Source organism: Alosa sapidissima, chromosome 6, assembly GCF_018492685.1.
Source record: "Alosa sapidissima isolate fAloSap1 chromosome 6, fAloSap1.pri, whole genome shotgun sequence".
Taxonomy (NCBI): domain Eukaryota; kingdom Metazoa; phylum Chordata; class Actinopteri; order Clupeiformes; family Clupeidae; genus Alosa; species Alosa sapidissima.
The window spans coordinates 30,718,199-30,746,178 of record NC_055962.1 but is presented as its reverse complement, the minus strand read 5'-3'; the positions used below and the strand labels follow the sequence as shown (position 1 = coordinate 30,746,178).

The 27,980-nt window shown below is 41.7% G+C and overlaps 1 protein-coding gene across 4 annotated transcripts; it reads right to left on the bottom strand.

Moving 5' to 3' along the window:
- Positions 1 to 109: 109 nt before the first annotated feature.
- Positions 110 to 27,980, bottom strand: asap2b (ArfGAP with SH3 domain, ankyrin repeat and PH domain 2b). 4 transcript variants are annotated; one of them, XM_042095655.1, is made up of 28 exons: positions 27,468 to 27,980; positions 23,753 to 23,825; positions 18,090 to 18,235; positions 17,347 to 17,421; positions 17,102 to 17,151; positions 16,145 to 16,274; positions 15,809 to 15,894; positions 15,430 to 15,505; positions 14,490 to 14,576; positions 14,286 to 14,389; positions 13,997 to 14,066; positions 13,749 to 13,836; positions 12,945 to 12,993; positions 11,459 to 11,628; positions 10,111 to 10,244; positions 9,878 to 9,972; positions 9,141 to 9,333; positions 8,613 to 8,698; positions 7,617 to 7,732; positions 7,080 to 7,147; positions 6,496 to 6,603; positions 5,751 to 6,049; positions 4,978 to 5,096; positions 4,402 to 4,630; positions 3,385 to 3,443; positions 2,150 to 2,232; positions 1,772 to 1,891; positions 110 to 903 (listed from the first exon to the last, which is right to left on the bottom strand). In XM_042095655.1, exons 1-28 carry the CDS (start codon positions 27,591 to 27,593, stop codon positions 829 to 831), a joined length of 3,114 nt encoding a protein of 1,037 aa, XP_041951589.1. In that variant the 5' UTR covers positions 27,594 to 27,980; the 3' UTR covers positions 110 to 828. The 4 variants fall into 4 exon arrangements, with proteins under 4 accessions (XP_041951589.1, XP_041951590.1, XP_041951593.1 ...); XM_042095656.1 differs by having other exon boundaries at positions 4,978 to 5,091; positions 5,752 to 6,049; XM_042095659.1 differs by having other exon boundaries at positions 4,978 to 5,079; positions 5,752 to 6,049.

Genomic DNA, 27,980 nt, shown 5'->3' with positions numbered 1-27,980 from the left:
TATTTTAAGATAAAATAATTTTTTAGGGGGTTTTAAGGGAACCTGTGATCTGCTAATGATGCATTTTGGGAGCTGTAGTGAAATATATTTATAAGACATTCAGTCAAAGTCAATGCTTACTTATTACTAACTAATGAGTTTAATGATCCTGTCCCTGAAGAATACAAGCGATTCACACAAACCAAAATAATTGTCTTTTTAGGTGCAGTTTTTAAGGCAATACAATAATGTACAAATACTACAGCTGCTCTGCAACTTCGGTCAAAATCTCAAAAGTATTCTAAAATGGGATGTGTTGCAGATAGAAGAACACTATATCAATCAACTGCAAATCAAGGAATATGCCACTGTCCCACTTGTTGACCTGTGTTTGCATCCAAGATTTTCATGACCAGTATATCAGTACTGATTTACAGATGTTGCCCTGAACGGGTAGGAAAAGACTAGAAACATGGCTGTCTACAGGATGTAATATTTAGTTCCATTACAGTGTTTATGCTCATCTTGTTTTAGTCTGCATGTGTCATGGGGGTATAAATATCCATCAGGCTGTCACTTCAATTGAAAGCAGGTGGCCGTTTCTTCGACCAAAGTACCGGTACATAGAAAACAGACATTCTGCTGCTGAACACGTTTTTGTATAAAGTAGAATGATGATCTCTGTAAGATGCCAATTCTTACGGTGGAGAGGCAAAAATGTCTTATCCTCTGTGAGAACACAATGGTGTCTTTTGGACATCTCTATCTCTGTTTCTTGTCTTCTCTTTCCCTCTCTCCCACGCTTCCAATCCACGTATAAAATCCTGCGACGTTGATACTGTGAGGTGATCACTCCGAGATGACGTGGACGAACGTGACGGGGAATGCTCCTCTGCGGTTGGGGTCCCCGTCAATATGGCCAACCTGAGGGAGAAGAACCTGTAGAGTTAATTTCTATTTCTGTTTATTCTTTTGTGTTTTATATCAGACACATTTATTCCATTCTTACACTGGTAATATCTTTGTATCAAAGTGAATATCTTTGTTCACTTTTTTTCCACTACCTCCATGGCACACACTCTTACCATAACATCTCACTGCATCACTTCCACTTGTGCACACTGTGACACACTGCCAGTAGCCTGCCTCAAATCTGAAATCTAGTGGAGGATCTAAGATCTCATAATAGTATTTCTATCCTTACAGTGTTGTGAGTGATTTTCTTATGTATGTGTGCTTGAGAAATTGAGAGAAAAAATCCCCAGGCAGGATCGGTGTCTCATCAGTAATTCGTCAGTGTAGGATTCTGTCATATATCTTACAGGTGGAGCTCCGTCTCTACAAACATTTTGGATCTCGTATGCGCTTTAATAGTGTTGTGCGTGCAAATATGCCACTATGGACGTGCATACCATACAACATCTGATGACAATCGATTTATTTGATGTTATAGGCTAGACACTAAAAATGACTGCAGTGTAGATTACACTATCGCTCATCAATGCGGAAGTAATTGTTTTTTAACATAGGCGGTCTTGTGTGTCCTCACGTTTCACGATTGGCCAACATCATCCTAACACCGAGAACGCACACAGATCTGAGCTGAAAGCCTAGTTTGATAAATATATCACATAACTGCTATCGTAGTATCATTCAACTTATACCCCTGGCCCTGAGTCGAGGCTTTGTGTAGCCGCCCTCGATATGTCTAGATAGCCTATATGTCTAACGTGCTCCGTAGTATACCCCACTGGTAACATACACTCTGTGTCTTGAGTTTGCTCTTACTCACCCACCACTCCTGGTCCTCCTCTCCATCCACCACGATCACCTCTCCCTCATTGAATGTGAGCTCGTCAGGATTATCAGCCTTGCAGTTGTAGATGGCTTTTACTCTCCGAGTCTTATGTTTCTGTACACACACACACACACACACACACACACACACACACACACACACACACACACACACACACACACACACACACACACACAGAGGTATGTAAAACTTTGACTAATAATTGATGGTACAGAATATGATTACACGACATAAATGTCATGCGTGGCTGACTGGACAGGATACGTTCCAGTATCCAGCTCTTACAGGTGGGTGTGGCAAAGAACTCAGTACAACAGTAACACAAGTGTTCATTTCAGAGGGTGTACTCACTGTGTGGACTTTCCTGGGTTTTGGGGTTGGGGGAGAGGAGGGCAGTGGCTCTGTGTTGGGCGGCAGAGCTGGGATATCCTTGGCTACACACATCAACAGGAGATCACATCAGCAATACAGATGTCACCATTTTGGTTTACAATATTAAATATTGGTTAATATTACAGTTTTTCTCAATCGCTTTGGTGCTTTTCTCACATCACTATTAACATTTGCACAGCAGTTCTGAATTTCTCAAAACAATTAGTGCAAACTGCAAATCCTAGTGGATAACCTGCAAAAGCACATCACTTGCTCAAAATGGATAGTCCATTCCTCAAAAGCAAGTATTTATGTCAATGAAACGGCCAGTGTCATCAAAATGAGAAGTCTTTACACCATCGTTTATGAACAAGATAGTGAAATGGCTTTGTCATGTTTTCATTACGACAGTTAGCTCTCAGTGTTTTCCCATGCAAAAAAAGGTCAGAACTCGATGACACTACCTGAAAATGCAGCATTATACAGTACTTGTACAGCCATTTGAAAACTACAGTAAAGTTACAAATTGCTGTAGTATGTATGTATAGTAGTAAGTATATATACTCTTTTGATCCCGTGAGGGAAATTTGGTCTCTGCATTTATCCCAATCCGTGAATTAGTGAAACACACTGCACACAGTGAGGTGAAGCACACACTAATCCTGGCGCAGTGAGCTGCCTGCAACAACAGCGGCGCTCGGGAGCAGTGAGGGGTTAGGTGCCTTGCTCAAGGGCACTTTAGCCATGGCCTACTGGCTAAGCTGCCCGTGAGTACAAGACACTGAATATGTACGTTTCATAGTTTTACTGTATATGCTCTTTGCAATTCTACAGCATTGTGACAGAATTTGATAACTAGTTCACCAATTTTGTAAATGACTCAAGCAATGAAATGAAGACTATTAGTTGTATTGGGAACGACTATTCAGCATCCATAAGTATAGTTCATTTTGACTGACATGACAAAGCAACTGATACAAAAGCAGTTGCAATTTCTTCAGAGAAAAATTGCTACTATGATGTGCACAAATGACTCAATGTTGTGGAGGTTGAACTAATAGTTATGAGAATTTTCATTCTGATCTGAGAAAAGCACCAAAGCGACTGAGAAAAACTGTAATACATTTAGATGTAACAAGTATCAATATAGACGGTTCAGACATGTAATTCACTGTGCGATATGTAATTACTCTAAAATATTTATTTGTTAATACCTCTGTCTAAAGGTGGGGGACGCCTGGCTGTCCCTTTGGTGACACTGGCATCTAAATTGCTGCAAAAAAAACAAAAGCCCAGTTACACTACCTATAGCAAGCATCACAAGAATGTCCTCATATCCAGTTTTCCAGGCAAAGCTTTTCCAATTTAATCCCAATGGCCCATTACTGCAATTCAAAATTGTATCTTTGTATTTAGGTAAAAATAGAAAACCCATTGACTCAAAATGCTTTTACAATGGCCGCTTTTATGTAAGTGGACAATAGACCAAAAAATGAAGAACCAGATAAAACTGATACACTTGTTTGCAATAAAACTGTCAGTTTTGTTAGCATTGTGTTTGGAGTCAAACATGCAAACAATAGTTGGGGGTGGGGGCATTGTTAGTTCTTTCAAAGATTGGACTACTTTCCAGAAGGAGGAAGTGGGGATTTCCTATTTCTACTGGTGGTTATACTTTACCACAGCATTGGAGCAGATCCAGCTTTCCATATAACAACATTAAATTGCGTATGGATAGCTGAAAACCTTAGAAAAAGTGAAAGTGACCCGAATTAATTTTATGGAAACTGCTGTTGTTCATGTTTGGAAGTTTATAAATTGAATGTAATCTTTGATATGTATATCAAATTGAACAGATATTATTTAAAGTTGGGATGTACAGTACAGTATAAAAGTAAATATAGAAGCTTTATTTATGATTACCCCCTTTCAAACTACGAAGGTTTGTCACTGACAGTGTCATTAACAGTGCGTTTGAGTCAATAGGTTGTCTGATTTCTTTTTACATGAATGCTGCTGGTATGCTACAGATGTGGTCTTTTGGGTTTTGGTCAGGAATATCTGGAGTTCTACAAATTCACTGTTAGAAAATACAAACAAACCAACCCATGTAAACAACAAATACTAACTTATAAATACAGTTACAGGATGACATAATGTCATGATAATGTAATGAAACCCAAAACAGACAACTTCCAACCACACACACACACATCCATGACCCCACATACCCGCTTGGTGATTTGGGCCCTGAAGCCCGGTGGACCGGTGGGGGGGGTGGGGTGGGCTTGTAGGGGGGTGCTGGGGGCAGAGTGGGCGCTGGGGGCAAGCGAGGAGGCCCGTGGGGGAGGGAGGGCAGCGGTGGGGCGCCTGGAACAGGAGGCAACGGGAGGGTTTTGCCCTTGTTCGCCGTAGCTGTTCTCTTGGAGACGGGAGGAGGTGGAGCCGGCGGAGGAACAACTGTGGGAGCGAGCGAGGGAGAGATTTGGAGAACTTCGATAGATAGATAGATAGATAGATAGATAGATAGATAGATAGAACTATGGGCAACGCTACTTCACATGTCAATGCCAAAGGCCATGCTGAGTAATCCATATTCCACCACGCCCCCTAAAACAACACACCCAACTTCAACTAACAACAAGTAAATGAGTAAAACTATACCCTGTCACAAAAGCCCAGGGTCTAAAATGAAATATAACATATAGATAAAAAATGAAATATCAAATCCTCAAATGCTGTTACTGAGTGCATTTTTTCACTGAGGAGCCGTCTGTGAGACTGAGAATGCTGTTGGAGGCCCTCACCATTCATAGGGATGTATGTCTCTGGGTTGTAGGGGTCTGAGGCAGACCTCTGTCTCCCAGTGGACTCCATGGAATTGGGCGTCCAACCTGGAGCTCCTGCTCCTGCTCCTGCTCCTGCAGCACCACAAGCAAACCAACCAACAACCAGTCAAACCAACCAACCAGCCATTTAGCAACATACGCATAGAAACACATGAAATAACGCCCAACAACAGCAGCACACTGGAGCACAGCATCTTCCTGGACGTCACATTACTGTTCTTCAGTCAGTCTTGTAATGTTTAGAACAGTCTTTCTCAAAGTGTGGTCCGCAAGCTATCCCAAGTGGTGCGCGAGCAGACGTGGTAAAATATAATATAGATGAGTTGTTTGCAATATTGAATCAACTTGTATGTAAATCCAAACAGTTCTGCAACACTGTCTATGTAAGATATGCCCGTTTAAATCATATGAATCCTCTGACACAATAAGCAAAGTGCAAAGACAATAAGCAAGGTGGTTCAGTGAGAAGGCTTATTGTGTAGGCTAATATACTGTTGAAGTAGGTCTACAATTTTTTTTTTTAGCTAGGTGGACCGTGCGTTTCTTTTTTATTGGTTAAGTGGTCCTTCGTCTAAAAAAGTTTGAGAAACACTGGTTTAGAACAACATGAAGCTTGCCGTCTCAGAACGAATGATGAATCCATCATTCCATCAATTGATGGTGATGAACCCATCACCTCCACGGTGGCTGGTGTCCAGTTGTGGGCGTTAACCTGAGCGGTGCCTTCCTTACCTTTGGCAGGGTTGCGTGGCGGGAGTGGGGGCACTGGGACCGCTGGGACCGCTGGGACCGCTGGGACCGCGAGGCCGCCCGGCAGGCTTGGCGCACTGGGCGGGGGGGAGGCCAGGTCCAACATGGTGCCGTACGTCTCGTTGGAGACCATGCTGGGGTTGTAGCCTCGCTGGCGCTCCCTGCTGGCCACAAGCGACGCGGCGTCACGGGCCAGACAGGCCATGTTCGGCTGCATGGGGCCGCTTCCCGGGATGAAACAGCTGACTGGGCGTTCCTCTCGCCGGCCCTGAGGGATGGGCTGCAGACCACAAGCAAGTACAAACGCTTAAAGGTCTAACGCTAAGGCCTTTGAGGTGTAATGTGGGAAAGCGCACACACACATCTATATACGGTATTCCAACAGGCGCCGGATAATAAAGGAAATCCAAACACTGTCTTCTTTCCTCCTAAAAGTGATTCAATTGTACAATTACATCACCTTTGGGAGCAAGGAAGGTGTTTGAGGTGCACACTGTGAACCAATGGGAACCATTTACACCATGAAACAAGTTCACAGCTGTCTGAGAATCGAGGAAGAATAGATCTCTATTCCTCCATCTTTGGCCATTGTTTCCCTCTGATAAACACAATGGCCTTTGCATTGTGGAGGACTACTGTATACTATGGTTGGAAGTGCAGGTGAAATGGAGCGGTGTTGTTAGTGTTGGTGTTTCTATTTGTTTTCTACTCCGCCTGGCGCCTCACCTTCTCCTCCATCTCCTCGTCGCTCTCGTCCAGGTCGTTGTTGTGGAGCCTCCACTCATACTCCACGTGCACGTGGACGTTAAACTTGCCTGTCTGTACCTGTGTCAGCTGTCAATCACAGTAGAGGGAAAAAACAGGTCGTCAGATTGGGGGGGGGGGGGGGGGGTGGGGGAGGGGGGTAGGTTGAGGTCAGTGTTGACAGCGAGGATGACAGAGGTAAAAGGCTTCTGCATCACTTTTGCTGGCTGAGCAACTGATATACCCCTCACTGTCCATGCAATCAACACACAGTAGTCAACATGATATGCCACTTTCATAACCTTCCAATGTAACAGACTAGTGCCTTACAGCAACAATATATGACAAAGAATTCTTCCTCATGTCCATCATTCTCACAGCTGTAGTCTCCTAATACCAGTTTATGTGATGCTGCTGACCCTGCAGCATTTGCAGCACTCGACTGCTGCACTCCACTCCCAGCACTCTTCTGAGGAGAAGTAGATAGATAGATAGATAGATAGATAGATAGATAGATAGATAGATAGATAGATAGATAGATACTTTATTGATCCCCAAGTACCTACCAGCTCCTCACACTGAGTGTGTCTGAGACGCCTGGCCAGGTCCAGAGGAGTCTCCCCTGCTTCGTTGGCTAAAGGAGCAGAAGAGATTGCAGTCGTGAGTTCATTCAATTAGATTAGATTAGATTCAACTTTATTGTCATTGTGCAGAGTACAAGTACAGAGACAATGAAATGCAGTTTGTGTCTAACCAGAAGTGCAAAAAAGCAGAAAAGTGCAATGTGATATAAAAAGTAGTTGGTGCATAGACAGGACAAAAGATATAGTGCAGCGTAGACAGTAGTATACAGTTGTTTTCAGAAGGTGGTTTAGAGTAGTATAAATTAAATATAAGTATGTGCAGTGTATTAGCAGTAACTATAAACAATAATGCTATACTGCTTGTTTTCATAGAATTTCGATCTGTTAGCGGATGTTCTTCTCCGTTAATGCAGTCTGACACTTGCATTGACACTGCTTAGTGAACACTCCTCTCTGTTTGACTTTGTTGGAGTTCATCATCATTATGGTTTACTTCTCAACACTCAGATGTCTGTCTACCTGTAGCGACAGAAGCCTTCCCCCTTAGCAGCAGTTTCAGACATTCACTGTTGTCCGTCAGGCAGCAGTAGTGCAGAGCTGTGCTCCCTTTGCCCGTCTGCTTGTCCAGGCTCACACTGCACAAAACACATGCAAACATCCACAATAAAAACACACACAAATATCCATATTAAAGACACATACAAACACCCATATTCAAAACACATACAAATATCCATATTACAAACACATACAAACACCCATATTAAAAACACATACAAATATCCATATTACAAACACATATAAACACCCATATTAAAAACACATACAAATATCCATATTACAAACACATACAAACACCCATATTAAAAACACAAACACCCTAAAAACACAAATATCCACATTAAATCACATACAAATATCCATATTTAAAACACACACAAACACCCATATTAAAAACACACACAAACATCCATATTTAAAACACACACAAACATCCATATTACATACAAACATCCATATTACAAACACATACATACATCCGTATTAAAAAACACATACAAACATCCATATTACAAACACATACATACATCCATATTACATACAAACATCCATATTACAAACACATACATACATCCGTATTAAAAAACACATACAAACAAATTCATAAACCCAGAACAGCGCAGACAGTACTTAACTTATAGCACAGTTTAAACATGAGCATGATCTAGAATGTTGTATATGACAATGTGTGTGCACTGCAGACCCATACAGTACATAACCCCAGTGCCAAAATATACTAGCAGTGCAATAAAATCTCATGGCTGTCAACAGCAGACCAAAGGTTCATTCAAAGTTCTGTTATCATTTCATATCGACCTCATTTAAATTCCACTTCATTTCCCTCGCATATATCCTCCATCCTTTCCTTGTCACAGTAAGTGACAACATAGCCTGATGTTGCATAATGTTAAACCCTCCTCATACACATGACCCTTTTTGGCTGCCGTAGTTTACCTGTTCTGTGCCAGGAAGTCCACGATGTGGAGGGAGTTCCTGTCCACCGTCCGCACGGCCAAGTGCAGTGCCGTCTCGCCAGGCTCCTGGAGGGTCAGGAGAGAGATTCCATAACAAGGGGCAAATAGAAGGCTGTTCAGTCAGTTTCAAATGCATTGATGCGGTGTGTGTGTGTATCATTGCAGCTGTGAAAACTGATTAGAACTCAATCCCCCATTCTTTTCACCAAAATAATTCTCCATATTTTACCTCAAGAGCAGACACACTGTGCTTCATAAGAACTCACACTTAAGAACTTACACTTAAAATACTAGCTCAGAAATTTACAGGAAACCATCCAAAGTCCCTTTGTAACCCAGTGGGTACAATTTCATCCAAAAGGCCATAGCTAAACATAAATGTATAACATTCCAGCAGATGACGCAAACCTGGCCCCTACCCAGCCCAGATATGGAGTCATCAACTGTGTGGGATGGGGTTCTCACTCACATGCTCATGTTGGCCTGGGGGGATGGGGTTCTCACTCACATGCTCATGTTGGCCTGGGGGGATGGCCTCCATTAGGTCAACTCCCTCAGCGAAGACCTGTAGCAGGGTGAGGATATCGCGGATCCGCACGGCCTCCCGCAGGGCGTGCTGTCTGGACGTGGCGTCGGCGAATTTGCGCTGAGCGAATCGCTTCTCCGTGTACTTGGCCGTGATGTAGTCTTTCCTTGTCTGCCTGCATGCCACAATAGAAGAGCAAATAACATTCACAAGACATTTTTCCAATCCAGTGTGCCATCTGTGGTATGATTAAAAACCAACATATTTCCATTCAGAAACAAATATAAGTAATACGTTTACAAATTGCAACACGTACACAGGGCCACAGACATGAAAGTAGTAGGCCTACAGTAAATTGTTCATAGCTAAATATAAGGTACTTATTCCTTTTATGAATAGATAATATGCATTAAAATCCATTTTTCATGCATAACTACTATATCTATACTAGTAGACATCAGGGTTGTGCACAATTCGAATTGCAATTCTGCTTCCTGTTTGCTACCTCAATTGAAATGCAAGTGAAATTCAAGAATTGAATTGGAATTTTAGAGCCAGTTTCAATTCAATTCTGGAATTTTGCACAAGCCTAGTAGACATAACTAGTATAGCCTACAGACGAGGAATAAAGCATAATAAATGCATTGTAGACTATTCAAATTGTAATGCCGACTTGATTCAAATGAAATATCATGAGTGTGGCTTGTCATGTCACTCACATGTCACTGGAGGGCTTGGGTTTGGAGACATCTTCTGCTGACAGATTAGCCTCCATGACCTCGTTGAAGACAGCATTCCCAATATTCTTAGCCAGCTGAGGGGTGGCCAGAGTAGTTTGTTACAAGAAACAGCTTTACTAGCAGTGCAGGACTCTTTAGTTGATTTCCCACACTCATAATGAAACTCATGAAAAAATTCCACAAAGATTTTACAAGCATGATTCTAGTCTCACCAAAAGTTCCGAGGTCCCAAGGACGTCTAATGTCAGAGATTGGATTCTGGAGTAGTGGACCCCCATCTCCCGATGAATTCCAGAACATTCAATACAGATTAACACTCCAAGATTGGTGGAGAGCCAGGTTGGATCTTTAGGGGAATACATCAATACAGGTCAATACATCAAGTCCCAGACTGAATTGATACTTTGCACATTAATAACCGGACTTAACACCCTTAACACCTTAGTATATTCTCACCTAAGTGCTAAAGGATAAAGGATAGCTCTCAGAGTTCTTTTTTACACTTTTTTAATCGCCCCACAGACGTCCCTTCTTCAGCGTAATTATGGCGATTTCACCTTTGACACCCGAAAGGAGTGTCAGGTACTTTAAGGAACAGGTACTTTAAGCACGCCTATGGGGTGTCAAATGGCATAAAGAAAAAATAATCTTCTAGAGGTTCGAAAGAGAAAGGCTTCAGAGTAACGGAAAGTGCAACACTGCTTGCTCCGGTTTATTTATAAACCAACGTTTTGGTCAGTCAGACTTTCATCAGAGTAACTCTGATGTAGAAAGCACAGCATATTTATAATGAGCTCGAAGCAGGAAGTGGTGACCCACTGAGTAACCTTGTTAACTATCTGAAATATTAGTCAGGACACCCAACTTGCTGTTTCCTGCTACAAGCTTGTTATAAATAAACTTTCTTTTATGTTACTCTGAAGTTGTCCTGCACAAAAGAAGCACCTGTACCAGTATAATCTATCAAGGTGTTGCAGTTTCCTCTCTATCTTAGGGGGAGAAAGGCTGAGAGACAGACAGACATATTTACCCTGAAAAACTTTACCCTGAAACTGAAACTGAATCCGAACTGACACTGAAACGCTTCTGAGACACAAACAAACATCCAGGGAAGGTCCTGCTATTATATCATCACCTCTTCATTTGACCTTACAAGCAGCCCAACTCACGATTGATCATAGTCATGACAGGCTAGTTACGGTATCCTCTCGCTGGAAAAACCCCGTCGAACCTGCCTGTCAACACTAATGGCTACAGTAATGATGAGACAATGAGACAAATCAAACACAACGCCTATTTCCCCAGGGGGCCTTGTGGCTTGAAATAGAAACAAAACAACACACCATCATTCACTATGGCCCCTGGCTGTTGATAATAACAGGTGTGTTACCATTTCCCTCCATGCTTATTAATTTGACTTACGCTTTTATCCAAAGCGACCTACTTCAATTATTACAAAGGCATCCCCAGCACCCATAACTATCATTATTCTCTAGCAGTTGACCTAGGAAACCAAAACAGTGTTGTTTTCTTCCTGGTAAACCCTGAAGAGTTTCTCACCCGCCGCTCCGCAGTCACAACATTCGCTGTTGCCGCTCATCCTTTTGACCTCCTCAACGATGGCGCGGGTCAGCTCTTGGACGATGTTGTTCTCGCCACTCTCCTCAGGGTCACCTTTGAAAGCGTTGTTCAAAGCCTCTTCCTTACTGTTCTGTAGCACTGAGATCCAACTACAGACACAAAACAATCATAATGTCCATCAATCAATCCATCTATGAAATCAATCAATCACTGTATCATGAAACCATCATTTGTTTGATCATTGTCTGTTTTCACAGTTTCATTGATAATTTCATTATCAATATCTATGACGGGACGCATATGATTATGTCAGAATTTGACATGTCAGTGCATATGCTTAAAATAATATAGTTATTAATGGTGATAAACAGGTGAACTACCAGATCCCTGTCTCAATCTTACTATAGCATAATTAGAGGTCAACATTGTTATCATATTATTATTCCACTGCTTGGTTGAATTTCCCATTGTCCTACGTAATTTAGAACGACCATTAACCGTATGTTATCTGCACACCTATGAAGAAGATCCATTTTGTGGGCCGTATCACACTTGTATATTAATTCGCCGAACTCGTTGTGAAGTTTAAATGAACTGTCACGTTGCATCCGAGCTGTAAAATGCAGACGTTCAGAACATGGCAACATTGTAGCATATGACGGAGGTGGCTTTTAGCTAGATGGATGACAGCAGGCTAAGTAAAATAGCGATGTTTCCAAGCTAAAGTTCATCAAAATCTTGGGATATGCCCGCTTGACAACGGGAGAGATAGAACCAAAGATTCTAGAACAGAGCTCTAAAGATTCTAGAACAGAGCTCTGTTCTAGAATCTTTGGATAGAACTAACGACTGGCCTTTGGCCGTAGCAACCATCCATTTAGAACTAGTAACAGCAGTTTGCCCTGCAAGTTAAGAAATTAGTTGATATGTGTTGGAAGAAAGTAGTTCTACAAACAAGACAAGTTGTAGCGATTAAAACATTTAAATTGTAACAGGAAATGAACACAACGCAAGTGGCAACAGTGGAATAAGCGGGATAATGGACTCCACGGTGGTCTGTTCACAGAAGTTAATGCACTTACGAGGTTTAAACTGCTTCGTGTCGGGGCCGTTTTACAACCTCGACCGTGCATTAACTTCTGTAAACAGACCACCGTGTCATCCATTATCCCTTACTTATTATTACTAGAGTTTATTTGATAGGGACAGATGCAGTATACACATAACTGAAAACAGCTATCTGATGCAAGTATCATGGTGTTTATAGCTAATGCTAATTTATGACACTTGTCCCTAGAAGGGTTTTTATGACTGTATGCCGTAAAAACAGATAGAAAGAAGAAAGAAAAGAAGAAAAAAAGAACAAAAGAAAGAAAAGAAACACACAATGCAAATGGTAAAAAACAGAACACAGAATATAGAACATAGAACACATGCTCTATGAACATGATTCAAGGCCACTTACATCTGACACTCTCCCTCATCCTCTGCCTGGAAGTGATATGTTCTGTCATCTGGGTGACAAACGAGAGGAGAGAACAACAGTGTTAAAGGTTGTATCAGCGATTGCAGGCCCAAAAAAGGCCCAAACATAAATGATCACATTCATCTAATCTTCCCTAACGATCCGCTAGCTGCCCGCCCCATAAGCAGGCCGTCAAAAAAATGCGTCTCTATAGGCAGCCTAGGCTCTGAGATCTGCACACAAAAACAATTGCTAACAACAAGTGTCTTAAAGGCAAAATAAAGTGTTCCAACCAATAACCGACGAGATGCGCGTTCAGGAGAGTTTCAATTGCACGGGAGGGTGGGGGAAAAAGTAGCGAGCTAGCTCTCTGTTTTGTTTTAACGTCAACAGAAGTGACGTTACCCCACCATCGCTGATACAACCTTTAACTAAATAGCAGACCCAATACAGGAATTGATGGGAAACATCATGGAAGTATCATCGTTGGACTTCATATGCTTCTTCTGCTTTACAGACATTGATACGGGTCCATTCAAATGGAGATGATGGCTTCAGCCACCTGATATTTTACCAGAGAAGCAGCTTCACTCTGACTAGGCTTGTGTGGAAGCTTTGGTAATCCATGTTTCTTTGGTGAAGTAGACCTCTGAAGATCGCCTACATAAAATCTTTGCCCATATAAGGAGATCAGGGTACTTGCGATTTTTCTTATGGCATCATATGGCAGCTTTGGCTCCTTTTTGTAAGTGAACTTCAGAGGTCTATGGCTGGGTGAAATATGTGTAAAGAAGGGAATCTCACGTGAGATTAGGTCAAAGCTCCTCTTCTCATCTGGGTTGTGCTTCACCTGACAGGTCAGCAGGTTCAATTTGGCGGGTGGGCTGTTTGCCTACATTAGAATGGTTGTTAAAAAAAACATGTGATAAGATTAAGGAAGCTAGGTGCATAAAGGTGTGAGATGGTATATTATAGATCAACAGATAGATCAGATAGATGGGTGAGAGAAGCTAGAGAATGCATAGTACTCCTCACTTTGAATGTGTTCTTACCGTTCCGTGAGATATGGTGAGGAACCCGTTCCGCACCGAACATTTCCTCTTCTGCCAGACCCTTCGCAGACTGGACAACAAGCAGCCGATTAGTGAGAGAACTGATCAGTGTGTGCGTGTTTGTGTGTGTGTGTGTGTGTGTGTGTGTGTGTGTGTGTGTGTGTGTGTGTGTGTGTGTGTGCATATGTGTGTGTGTGCATATGTGTGTGTGTGTGTGTCAACATTATCTCCCTTCCTGGCAATGGATACCACACAGTTATAACTCATGATTCAACAAAGGCCCACCTACCCTTCACTTCTCTTGTACAGCATTCCAGAACGTTCTGTCCCATGGGCTTTGTTCCCCTGGAGCTGATGAAGACTGTAGCCAGGATTCTGTTTGGATTGGGCATCCTGGTAAAAGAGCCAACCCGATAACATAAGTGAACAACTGGAAACATTTTAGAAAGACATTACTCATTTTTCCAACGTCTTCTGAAAAAACGCCACTCACCTCCTTCGCATCTGCCTGCAGGGAGGACTTGAGTGCGTCCCGGAGCTGTGCCAACTGTTTCCTCTCCCCATCCTGGCCCTGCTTCATCTGTCACAGAGCAAATCACAAGATACACATTCACACATGCTGTGTGGTGCACACCTTGTGGCATGGCAAGAACTGCTCGCTCTACAAGCCAAAAAAGAAGAAGCAGAAGAAGCCATGGCAATGGCTGACATTTCATTTTTGTTCCCATAGAACACTGTGAATTTACTTCTTGCTTGCTGGGACCCTCAGACAACGATAGTTGTAATGCCTGTCACTGCCTGCCTAACACATGATCTGCAAAGAAAGTATAGAAGCACAACATAGACACTCCACTATGCATAATACACATATTCTTTGACTCCTTGACTACTTTGATATTTTCACTACTTCCACAGGGAGAACCCATGCACTTCTTGGCACCTTTAAGTTCCCTTATCTGTGTTGGCAAAGCCTGCTGGGTCGACCGCAGACTAATTTCAGATTGTGTTTCCCACATGAGGTTTTAGAGTGAGTACTATATATGGCCATGAGTAGACTCTGTACTTTCAAAAGGCCATTTACTATAGCATCTCTCCAAGTCTCCTATGATCTCCTCTGACATAAAACAAAATCCAATCAAAAAGGACATACCAATTTAATTCCACTGCATTCCTTGTGACTATACTGTGAATTTGTTTGTTAAGAACCCTTTTTACAAGTAAAGGATTCTGCAAAAGGTCATGTTGTAAATGTAAATGTAAATGTAAATCAGGTCTATAGGCCAGGTATACTGTTTCCTCTACCCATCCTGGCTCTACTTGATCTGTCACAGAGCAAATCATAAGTTGTTGTCATTAGCCCTAACAGCTTATAAAAAAATCCCATTGACATTGTTGCTCTTTTTAGCATTGAACAATACGATCACCCGACTTACTGCTGAAAGGTCTGTAGAGAGTTTCTCCATGGTAGGTTTGAGGCTCTCCACCACCTTCAGACCATCTTGGAAGAAGCTGTGACATTAAAGATAAACATTCTCATTGTAATTACACTTATGAGGTGCAATCATACATCATAAATGATCTATAGACCCTTTCAACAATAAAAACAAAAACAATGCTTGAACGTTCTATTTGGGCCCCAATCTACTTCCTCTGCATTAAGATAACATATGGAATGTTAAAAAGGAAGTCTTGTGGGGCCAACTATGATGCTGATAATGGAACTCTCTTGAAAGGGTCCATAAGCATTCCCTAATAACACACAATGATGAAGACATACAGTACAAGAGGATGGAAAGGAACACTGTGACTTACTTGCACTGAGCATGGAAATACTTGATAAGGTTCTGGAGAAGATCCACACCTTTCTTCACTTTGATTTCATTCACTTTGAGAAGATACTGAGATACAGACAAATCAAATAGCAAATGGTAACATAAGGAACTGTATCATTGTGGTTTATAAATACTTTACCTTTTTCACTTCATGACTGTATCATTGGGGGGTAGCTAAGGTTATACTTTTTGGCAATGGTGTCTAATGGTGCTATCTCCCACACCCTGCTATGGTTCATTGACACAGAAGGAAATCAATCAGCAGGGCAATTCTGCCCCTAGTGGCTGGAAGCTGTACTGCAGGCTTGATCAGTACCTCGCACATCTGCAATTGGAAAAGGCGTCTCTCCTTTTCCATTTCCTCGGCGATCTCTCCTCCGCTGAACTCCGTTCGGATCATCCCGTGCTGCTTTGCATGCTCCCGTTTCTCCTTCTCAATCTTGTTGCTATGTGAGGGGTCAAAGAGTTGGAGGGTCAAACTTCATGTTGAGATGTTGAAAGTCAAGAGCTACACAAAAGCTGTTTTAAGGACCCTCTTTTGAACAATATCCAACAGAGCGGCTTTAAACCTCTCTGATTTTCTATGGCAACATTACAGTTTTCAACATGAGTCAATAAAGCACAGAGCACATTCCTGAAACATGAAGTCATAGGTCAAGCCACTTCACATTCCCACACACATAAAAGAGGCTAAACATGCATCTGAGACTCAGCCAACTATCGGCTTCTTGTTTTGAAACCCTGTGGATAAAAGGGATGTCAGAGACCGAAACAAAGCCCTTTTTTAAATCCCGCTGACGGTCAGAATGAGTATTTATACAAGGCCTGGCCCTCTACCTGATAACCGTGGACTTGTTATAGTGCCACTACAATCATCCAAGAGGGTCTAGGTAAAGGTGTGAGTGAGTGTGCTTTTTCCATTTCATTAGACTAATTAAAGTAAGCTTTAGCTAGGGGACAAAAGCATTTTGTAGAACTCAAATATTGTTGTTTATGAGTCACATTGCTATTAGGTAACATACAGCATACAGTATAAATCTAACTTACTACATGATGGTGTTTCCTTAGTTAAACCATATGAATTGCTTGTTCTAGTCTAATGCCCTGAACAGTGAACACTACACTGGCAACTACCGTAGTCTTTAAACTGAAGTATAAACCACCATCAGCTTATTTGCCTTGTCAATAGACTCTGAACTGAAACTTGTCTAGACCAAAGTGTTTGACTGCTCGCTGTACAAGAAGAAGCAGAAGAAAAACCATTATGTCTTACACTTTTGTATCATAGTCCTTCCAGGCTTTATCGAAAGGCTTTTTCAAGTCCTGTGAAAACCACACATAAAAAGAGACCATAAATATTACATGGAGCCAGAAGCAGGGGGGTGATAAATAAGAACATAAGAGGTTGTATTTAGCCATGTACGTAAGGTGCTTGAACTATTTCACTATTCATTTGTCCTGAAAATAACATGAGATGATGAGAGGAAAACAAGCGAAACACACAGCTAAGCCACATACCCCCTTCACGCCCTTCAAGTCTCCCTTAAGCAGACTGTCCAATGGGAACGTGATGATGTTGTTCATATTCTGCAGCTGCAAACAGAGAAAGGCATAGACTGTGACTTCAGCTGACAAAGCACCCCATGCTTTCCTTCACCATGCTTGAATATGCAATATCAGACGGAAGCAAACATGCTAGCATGAAGTCTAAAAACGGTAGACTTCCTCACCACTGTGCTACATTAAAGGCTTGGGTGAGATTACACCCCAGCCCCTTAGCTCTCCTCACTAAACTATAAAAATAAACTTTGAGGTTGGTAATATAAACCTCACAGTCTAAAACAGACCTCAGCTACCACAGTTAAATACATAGTGACAGGAAGATTACAAAGCATTTTGTTCAGTAGGTAAAGCACATAGCACATTGATGATGGTGTGAGGATTCCACATGAGTCAGTAAAATGGAAAAACAAGATCCCTATTTTTTTGCATGTTGCATTGTGCTCAGGACAAATTAGCAGGTTCTTGAATGATCAAATAGCCTCATCGAACAACAAGCTCTTTTGTCCTAAGAGCTCTCTGCTAGGCATCTTTGACGACAATGAAAGATATACAAGAATCTGGAGAAGTGATAATAGGTAAGATCTAGAGATACAAACCATGTGAGACCTAACAAGTGAAAGCAATCGGCCAATGGAGAGAGAAAATGAGAACAAGGGGGGGAAATGAGAAGTGAAGTTCAGCCAACAGTAACCTCATACCAGGTTTTTGAAGAGGGCGGTGAGCTCTTTTGTGAACACAGCAAACTTGAGGAAGGCCGAACCGACATCGGGGTCATCCCTGTACACACAGTTCTCCCCAAACTTCTCCAGCGCCTGGATATACTGCTCCTCATTCTCCACATGTGCTGCAACGACACACAATCACACAGTGGCATTAGGAGCTTTGTGTCAACTAGGAGAGACACTGGATCAAGCAGCACACTAACAAAGACCTGCAGGAGAGATGAAGTGATAGACTAATACATGTAGTAATATGTAGAAATAGATGTAGTAATATAACCTCACGTTTCTTTCCATCCACACAACTGCATCAGATAACATCTATTGCATCTTTACACCAAGTTTACTTACTTTATATTTCATTGTGAGAGCACAGCACAGAATCTGTTGTCAGTGTGTGTGTGTGTTTGCTTTGGAAATTAACAACCTTAGTCTTCCTAGCGCCGATCATAGCCACAGTCAGACCATACTCTTAGATAGGACAATATTTAAGGAATTGTGGAAAACGTATTTTGGGCGACGGGTGTCTACAAAACATAGATAGATAGATAGATAGATAGATACTTTATTGATCCCCAGGGGAAATTCAAGAAATCAACACTATTTAAATTTAGAATACGAGCCAAGAGGCTGGTCAGATGAGTATTCTGCACTGAATATTTGTGAGAAAACAGGCCATTTAAAAAAAACATGAAGTGAAGTAAAAATAGGAAATCGTTCACTATGACCACCTCATCCTGTAATAAAACGAATGGAAATTCTGTGACGCTCGGACCATTGTTTACCTCAGGGCTAAAACTGTGCTTGAACAAACAGCAAAGGGCATGAAACGATAAACCACAATGGCCACACATCCACCTACACACCACAAGCCCTCGTTGCAAAATCTTTCACTAATGCCCCAGGGCACTTTCTAATCTGTGGAATGTGTAAATTGTTCTGCTAGCACTAGGCTGCTCAGGGTCAAAGCTTAAGGGACCGCGACCTAGTAACCCAGCCAGAACACAAAGGGTCTGGCTGTGGAGAACCACAGGAGAGCACATTAAAATCTGGAACTGAAACTAGAGGCCAGTTGCGCCAGAGCGTGATGGGAGTCACAAGATAAACAGAAGCCTGCAGCATGGCAGCAATCTTGCATACTGTACATAGACTACACGTGGGACATTTGTTTCAGTACAAGCATCTCTACAACCTAAAAGCTTTGAACATTGGAGATTAGACATACACAAGCACTATGACTTCCCACTACCTAGACAGGCCAAAAAAGGAAAGCAACTTGTTCACTTGTTGTTACAGTTGTAGGCTACATTATTAGCTTAGCCTGGGGTGTCATTACACACACTGAGTGTAGGACTTTAGTCAGCTGCCTGTGTACAGATGTGTCAAAAACGTGCAGTGTCTGGTCCCCCCTCTCTTGGAATGATAAGTGAACACAGCATTTACAACAGATTTGCAGGTGTATACAGAGTAGTTACTCGTCATTTCCTGAGAATGACGTGTGTAAATAGCTGGCTTGAGGCTGATGAACCTTGTTCTGGATTACAGTGGAAGGCCCCAAGGGCTTTGGGCAGACCGTAGTGGGATTTAGGAGAAAAGAAAAAAAGATTCTGTAAAAGAAAGAGAGAGAGAGAAAGAGAACGCAAGGTTGAGAAGGGAAGGTGTAGGAGATAACTGACAGAGTTGGGGGTGAGTCGAATAGAATAGATGAAAAGCTAGCTGACTAGATGCTGAGAGCAGCAGAGATGTGAGGGGAGAGAGGCCTGTCCAGACACGTCCTCTTGCGGGTCGGTAGAATGAGCGGAATGTGGAGCGACCGTTTTTCTCCGCCTCCTCCTTTTCTTTTCACCTGTGTTCTGTCTCTACAGACCCCGTCTATTTCATGGACATTCTTCTCTCTCCTGATCATCTCTCAATATCTCCTGAAATGTATTGAAGTCACACAATTCTCCTAGAGCAGTCCAAAAATCATTAGTCGTAACTCCATTAGTAGAGTGAGTGAACCACTGCCAAGATCACTTCGAGGGATTGGGAACGAGACTGGCTGCATTCAGCTATTTTTAATAGTGAAAGTACGGCTCGGTGTCAAAGGGGATTTGTAAGTGGATAAACGTAATAGATCATTGTGAAGGTACTTTACAGAAAACGTCTGCAAACAGTGCAAACCAATGATGAAGTGGTTCTACGCATAAGTTGTTGTATGCAGTTTATCCCATTTCAGCTGCTGAAGCTTTTAACTTGTTCAGAGTTGTCATAGGTGCCTTGATGGCCTCCCCCACCATTATTCTTCTCGAATGGTGATTCAGTTTGTGGTGACGGCCTGCTCTAGGCAACATCTGCACGTTTGCCATATTCCTTACGTTCCTTAATGACGGACTTCACTGAACTCCAGGGGATGTTCAGTGACTTCCAAATGTTTTTGTATTTGAAATGTTCTGAGTGTTAGTCTTCATGGTGGAATTATAGCCAGGAGTACTGATCGACCAATCATTGGACCTTCTAGACACAGGTGTCTTTATATTACTTTACTATATAGTCCGGCAGCCATGGGGTCAGACCTGGTTTTGTCGGTTAAAGTTTTTTTTTTTTTGCAGAATCTTGTAGACCAAGGGTATCTATTTAAGATTTAGGAGGGTGCCCAGTGATATCCCTTGGGCAATTTTGTATATTAACCTTTTCTTGTTCAATGTATTGAATACAAGGTGAGACACTACAGGTGAATAGGGTAACAAAATTAACTAGCAGATATCACTATGAAACTTCCCCAGTTGATTACTTACATTAATATGGACAAAAATGTATTACAAGTTATCTGAAATGTAATGTTTGAATATGCAAATTAGGCACAATCTAATTAAATATGTGCTGATTTGCATAAAGTTTGCAAAAATCTGAACATTAGATGAAGCCGGTTTCAAAACTACTTTTTCATTGTGTTTACATATTAGATGAAACGTCTTTTACACAGGAAATTTGTATTACAAGTTTTCTGTAATTTAATGTTTAAATATGTAAAAGCCCAATGTGCCAAAATCATGAAATAGGATATACCTCTAATTTCAAGATGAGTAGGCATACTCATATTAAATGCAAATCAACTCAATTAAAATGTACTAAAATACAGTGTTCTGTGTGATAGTTTTTCAGACAGTACATTCAAATTTGGATAATTTAACCCTTTACTAAGTGAATTAATGAATTTCTATATTTCAGATAATGCCAGTCCGGGAGCCATGGGTCAGACCTGGTTTTGTGGGTTATTTATTTATTCATTTTTGCTTAGACTTGTTGACTTTGGGTGGCTCTTTAATATTTAGGAGGCTGCCCAGTGACACACATTAACCATTAAAGCCCTATGTGCCGAAATCATGAAGAAAAAAAATAGAAAAAGCAAATAATCAACTCAAATAGAATGTACTAAAATACAGTTTGCAGTGTGATAGTTATTCAGACAATACTTCATGCATTCAAATTGGGAAAATGTAACCCTTTTCTATGTCAAATAATGAATTTATAATTTCAGATATTGCCTGTAATAATTCTGAATATGTACACTTTTCCTAGTATTAGTTCTGATAATTGTCCAGTTCTGGCTCATCCTACTCTAAAACAGGCAGAGAATATTGTGCAAGGCACCATTAACCTGGCAACTGCATCTGTTAGAGCTACAAGGATTTTCACTCTTGCAGCCACATCTGATCATCTCCAAAATGTCGTTTGGTGCAAGTTTGACATTTTCTGGTAGACTGGTTGGGCTTAGTAACGAATCAATGAATCTTTCTTCAAATGGCAGTTGAATTTCCAACTGAAGTATTCCTTCATTTTAGGTTCCAATATTTCAATACTTAAAAATTAATATTCTCTTTTTGAATGACGAGTTTAGGCTCTGAGCATAGACTACTACTGCAATAAAGAATAAAAATAAATGTATATTTTATACATATTAGAACAGTAGAACAGACACCCTGTAGAAATCAGCTAAAAGAGGGCAGTTTAGGCTAACAGTAGTCATTTACATAGCTGTGCAGTAAGTAAACCCAAAGTCCTTTTAGGCAAGTCCTTCCACTCAGCAGCCATATTGTAGCACTTTTTGGGCACTTATCGGGCATCTATTTCGGCGTGCGCAAGACCAACCTTGCTCCAGCAGTGAGATCACACCACATGAAAGGGGCGGGATATGTGTACACAACTGTCATACTATGGAGGATTTTTTGAGTGTTGTGACTGACCCCTCATTAGAAATAAAAGTCTCTGGTAAACCTCTATCCACACCTAGAGACGTGCTAGTGAGAGATGCTAGCACGTAGCACCCATGGATTAGTTTCCTCTCCCACTCTGAGAATGAAATCTGCACTTCAGAAGCACCTACATACACCAAAGTTTCCAGTCTTATACCTAACTATATTTAAAAGGCTTCTACAGAGGGGTTTGTTGATATGTTATTCCTAGCCTTTTTATATGACATTTTATTCCTAAAAACATGGCGAAAAGTTTTTTTGGCTATTGGCAGTATTTTCTGATTTACGAAATAAATAAAAGAGATATCTAAAATTCCCTGTGTAAAAGACTTTTCACCTAATATGTCAACACAATAAAAAAGTCATTTTGAACCTGGCGATTTAGTTTTTTTTAGTTAATGCAAATCAGCACATATTTATTTAGATTATGCTTAATTTGCATATTTAAACTTTATATTACAGATAACTTAATATTTTTTTCCATATTAATGTAAGTAATCAACTGGGGAAGTTTCATAGTGATATCTGCTAGTTAATATTTTTACCCTATTCACCTGTGGTGCCTCGCCTTATATTCAACACATTGGACAAGAAAGGCTGAATATCGAGAATTGCCCAAGGGATATCATCGGGCAACCTCTCTAATCTTATTGACTTACCCCTTGACAGCAAGAAACAGCAAAAAAAAAAAACTAAATTATGGGATTTGGCTGCCGGACTATACACACATTTACTGTACTCAGGCAATCTCCATTTCACTAATTGTGAGACAATTAGCACCAATTGGCTGGACCGCTGTGGATTTAGGTCAGTCACTTCAAGGGGGGTGAATATATACGCAATTGCTTGTTTTGCATGATATATTTTTTATTAATTAACATTTCTTTGTAGAAAAGTAGGGTGTGAATACTTTTAATAGGCACTGTAGATACTATTCCAATTTTTTGATATTCTAATTATTGTATTCTGAGTCTGTTATTCAGTCTGTAACTTATGATAAAAAATATATCATTTTCAAAAAAAAAAAAACTATCACAGACCGTCTTTAGCAAATGACTGGTAAAAAATTTGATGAAATTAGATGGCAACACTATTCTGCATCTATAGCAGCATTGTAATACTGTAACACATCTTACAGCACTGGCTGCTTTCAAGAAAACATATATACTGTTTTTGTGACAGAAAAACTAGCTGGCTGCCTAGCTTACTGACTCAGCGACAGTCTGTATTGCTCACAGACTGGTTAACCAAATCAGATGAGTGGTGCCCCTTTTGGACCCAAAACAGTGACTCAAAATGGAGTATTCAGCATCCTAATAATGCTGTGTGTGTGTGTGTGTGTGTGTGTGTGTGTGTTTGTGTGTGAGTCTGGTAAGTGGTGAAGCAGAGTCATTTCCTGGCACTTACTCAGACCAGAGCTGCTGATGGACTTGACTGACTTCTTGATCTTGTGCAGAACACCTCGGTCCACATCCAAAGCCTGACAGGATGACAGACGGACAGAGAGAGAGAGAAAACAAAGACACATCATCACTGAAAGATAACAGAGGGGAAAAGATGAAACTGACTTGGATATCACCCCCCCCCCCCCCCCCCCCCAATGATATATACTTCCATAACAGTCCCTCGTATTCAAATAATCTGTGTAATGGTAAAAATAGGTGACAGGTCTATTAGAAGGTGCATAAAATACCCACAAACAAATCATTTCCCATAACATATCACGTGTGATCACTTTAAAACAACATCCAGGCACCCACCCACTCATACACGCAGACACACACAAACAGTCTATTCTCTGTCTCACTGGCACTCCCACCTCTATAGACCCACCGCTCTGTCAAAAACCCTCTCTAATCTTCTCCCGTATTCTGATTCACTGTATGGGAATTCTCTCTATCAGGGGATTTAACTTTTTGCTTGCTAGCTCGCAGCTACTATCAAAACACGGCCAGGCGGGGTGGGGCGCCCAGTCAGTTACCGTGGAAACAACTGCATGGGAAAAGCCCAGCTGTTGTTCCCTCTGATAAGTCCTCAGTGACTTCCCACACAGACACACAGACTAAAGTTAGTGCCATTCTCTCTCATCCACAACAAAGAGGAAATGGAGTAAGACATGGTCAGCTTGGAGCAATTATTGACTAAATGTGATGTAATGTAATGTAATTGATAACATGCGCAAGTTTTCCAATGATGACATTTCCAAAACGTCTTTCTTCCCACACCTGTTGTGCATGTGACTTTACAGTGTGTGAACCAAGGTGTGAACTGTGTGGTCTGTGCACATCCTTGTACATCATCAATCGCACCAAAACACATTTCACTTGACGAATGCAGAGGTGCTTAACTGTTAACTGCACTGTTTCCATTTAATTTTCCTGTGGAACTCCTCACTGTGGAACTCTCCCAAACACACACCCAACAGCTGTGTGAACATGTGTAGTATGTCTTAGAAGTACACAGTCCAGAATAAAACAGAACAGCTTAAAACAAAACTGTTTTTACAGAAAACATCTTAATGATATATCCGTTTTTCAGTCTCACGCACAGTCATTGAATCCTTCATCTGGTCATTCTGTTATTCTGATAAATCAGTCATCTAATCTCAGATACACAGCAGTGTTGGGAAGAACTGATAGAAAGGCTAGATAGGCAGGGCTATGAAATCACACCCTTTTACCAATATGCAGCATGAATAAATCAGACTCGCTATCTGTCACCTGCTTCCTGCATGTCTGTGTCAAACAGACGGACAGTATTTCTGAGTTTTGAGACTGGACGTCCACTTACCTTCTGTTTGTTCAAGAGCAGATCTCTATCAGTGATTGTCACAACTGACATCATTAGTGACTGAATGATTCACTGACAGTGTGAGAGACTGATAATCTGACAAACTAATCAAACTGACTTGCAGGACCAAGGTCCCATGTGTTGTTGATATGGGATAGGAGCTTTTTCTACATTGAAAGAGCTATGAAAACACAAACACAGACTTCAAAACAACTCTCACAGGTGATAAATGGGCCATGTGAAAATTGATGTGGTCTCCATAATGACAAAGAAAAAGGTCAATGCACACAAACAGTAACAGATAGAGAAAGAGACAGAGAGGGAGACGGAGGGAGAGAGAGAGAGAGAAAGAGAGGGAGAGACAAAGATACATTGAGAGAGAAACAGAGCGAGACAATCATACAGGTTGGGACAGGAACCCTACAGTCAGTGCAGAGGTACAGGCTGAGACAAGAGTAAAGGAACGGACTGCCAGAGAGCATGCTGGGAAACCTGCCGACCCTTGCCCTGAGGAGATATCCCACAATTCCCATGTTCTGCTCAGATTAAAGGGAGGGAGGGAGGGAGAGAGAGAAAGAGAGAAAGAGAGAGAGAGAGAGAGAGAGAGAGAGAGAGAGAGAGAGAGAGAGAGAGAGAGCTTCAAAGGCAGGCCTCAGCAGGAAGCCAAAGAGACAGCTGAGCTGACCCGTAGGACTGGAAGTGGGAGTTCCTGCTGGGGTTTAAGTATCCACTAGGTATTTGTGTGCACATTTGTGTGTTTGTGTGTTATAAGTCAAAGAGAGAGAGAGAGAGAGAGAGAGAGAGAGAGAGAGAGAGAGCCTGCAAATACATGTTTTATGTGTCTGTGGTTGGAACATGCACTGAGTAGGAAAAACAGCTATCAGCTATGATACTCCTTCATCATAAGATAATAAGTGATGTATGTGTTTGACTGTGTGTGTGGTGTGTGACTGTGTGTGAGACTGTGTGTGTGTGTGTGTGTGTGTGTGTGTGTGTGTGTGTGTGTGTGTGTGTCTGTGAGAGAGAGAGACAGAGAGAGAGAATGATGATACTGGTGATGCTAAGCAGCAGCTTGTCATGTGACAAGGTCCAAAGCCACATCATTCCCAGTCTCTGTGTCATGTCTCTCAAGCCCACACCACACAGCTCTGTCTCTCTGTTTACACAGAGAGTGTGCTGGGCAGGGAGCTCACAACAAACTGCCTGGTGCATGGCTTAGCAGCCTGACCTGTCTGCAACCAGATATACGACTGCTTTACATCTAAATGACCACATTTTATTATTATAACGGGACTTCCTTGTGTGTGTGTGTGTGTGTGTGTGTGGGGGGGGGGGGGGTTGTTGAGACAGATCTGTGCTGATGTTGTAATAGCTACTTCAGGCAGAGCTGCAAAGAAAAAAAGCATCTGAAGTCAGTTGATTCCAGTGGTCACTTCCTTTATCCTCAAGTCACTTAACACAAAGAGAATGCCAACAAGTCCAACCATGTCCAGATGCCCAGGATGCCTGGCTGCCCCTCAAGTAAAATTAAGCTGTTAATCCTACTCCTGACTAATATAAATAAGCAGTAGTTTAATATTAACAATATTTTACCACTTCATGAAAGTGTTGTTTTTGCACAAGTTCACTTAACACCACATGGTGTTATCCGAGTTGTACTTTGGACTTAAAGTGCCCTACAGTTTCTTACACACAATGACTGGAAGTGCAGAAGTAAAACCAGCAGGTCTAAGCGAAACCCTTTTCTGTGCTTGGAGTGGATAGCTGTTTTTTGTCCGACTCAAGACCATCACGCCAAAAATTCCAGCACTTACGCACGTACAGTTTCAACAGCTGCTACTTTAAACGCACAACTATATAGTGAGATTAATAAACATGATATTGTTCGGAACTATCCATTTACAGTAATGGCGCCTGGACATACAGACTCGCAGTAGTGTTCTATCAACGTTTCACACCAGTTGCTCAAAACTGGAGATCTTCGCCGAGTATGCCAATCCACTTTGAAACGTAAACGAATTTGAGAACAGACTGATTCAAGAACAGATGGATTGATGGATTACCGCAATTGAGCAGTTCGTGCTTTATCCAAAGAGTTTACCTAAAGGGCGAGGGATACACCTCAATTTCACAAGCAGGAAGTAATTTTCCTCTCTTATGCAGCCACAGCTGATTGCAAGCCATTCCTAAACGGGATTGCTTAAGACAGTTAAACAGACAGACATGCCTGCTTTCAGCGTGGACGCACCCAGCCGCACCCCAGATACAACTCTTTCCCATGGGTGTCAGTGAGCTTTCACATAGTAGCCTACGCTACACGAAACTAACTCACCTCTTCCAAAGCGGTCACCGTGTTCCGACAGTTGGTCATCCGAGTAGTGAAAATTGAGGTTGTGGGGGCTTTATAATCCTCATTGGTTATGTCCATAAACTCCACGACGGAGACCCGGTCAGACATGTTGAAGCCTTATAGGTATGGGTCCGGTTCCGAGACTGGGTGATGGCAAGAGTATCCAATCGTAGCCAGCGGTGACCTGGTAGCCAGATCCCGAGGTGTTCCACAATGTTATCTCAGGTTAGACATTCCAGCAGAGACGCATGACCCTCTCGCTGTGCGCAATGAGACAAATCTGCACTCCGATTGTCTTACACAAAAAATAAATAGTCTAAGTAAGCTAAACGAAACTAACAACAATCGCCAGGTAGATTATGGCAAAAGCTTCCAGAATATGCAGTTCACCCGACTTCAGCCTAGGTGATTGTGCTATTCAGTTTCAGAAGTAGCGTCGTTTAGTCTACTTCTGCCACTGTCAACTCGTAAGTGCTGAATTGGATTCCACGGGAC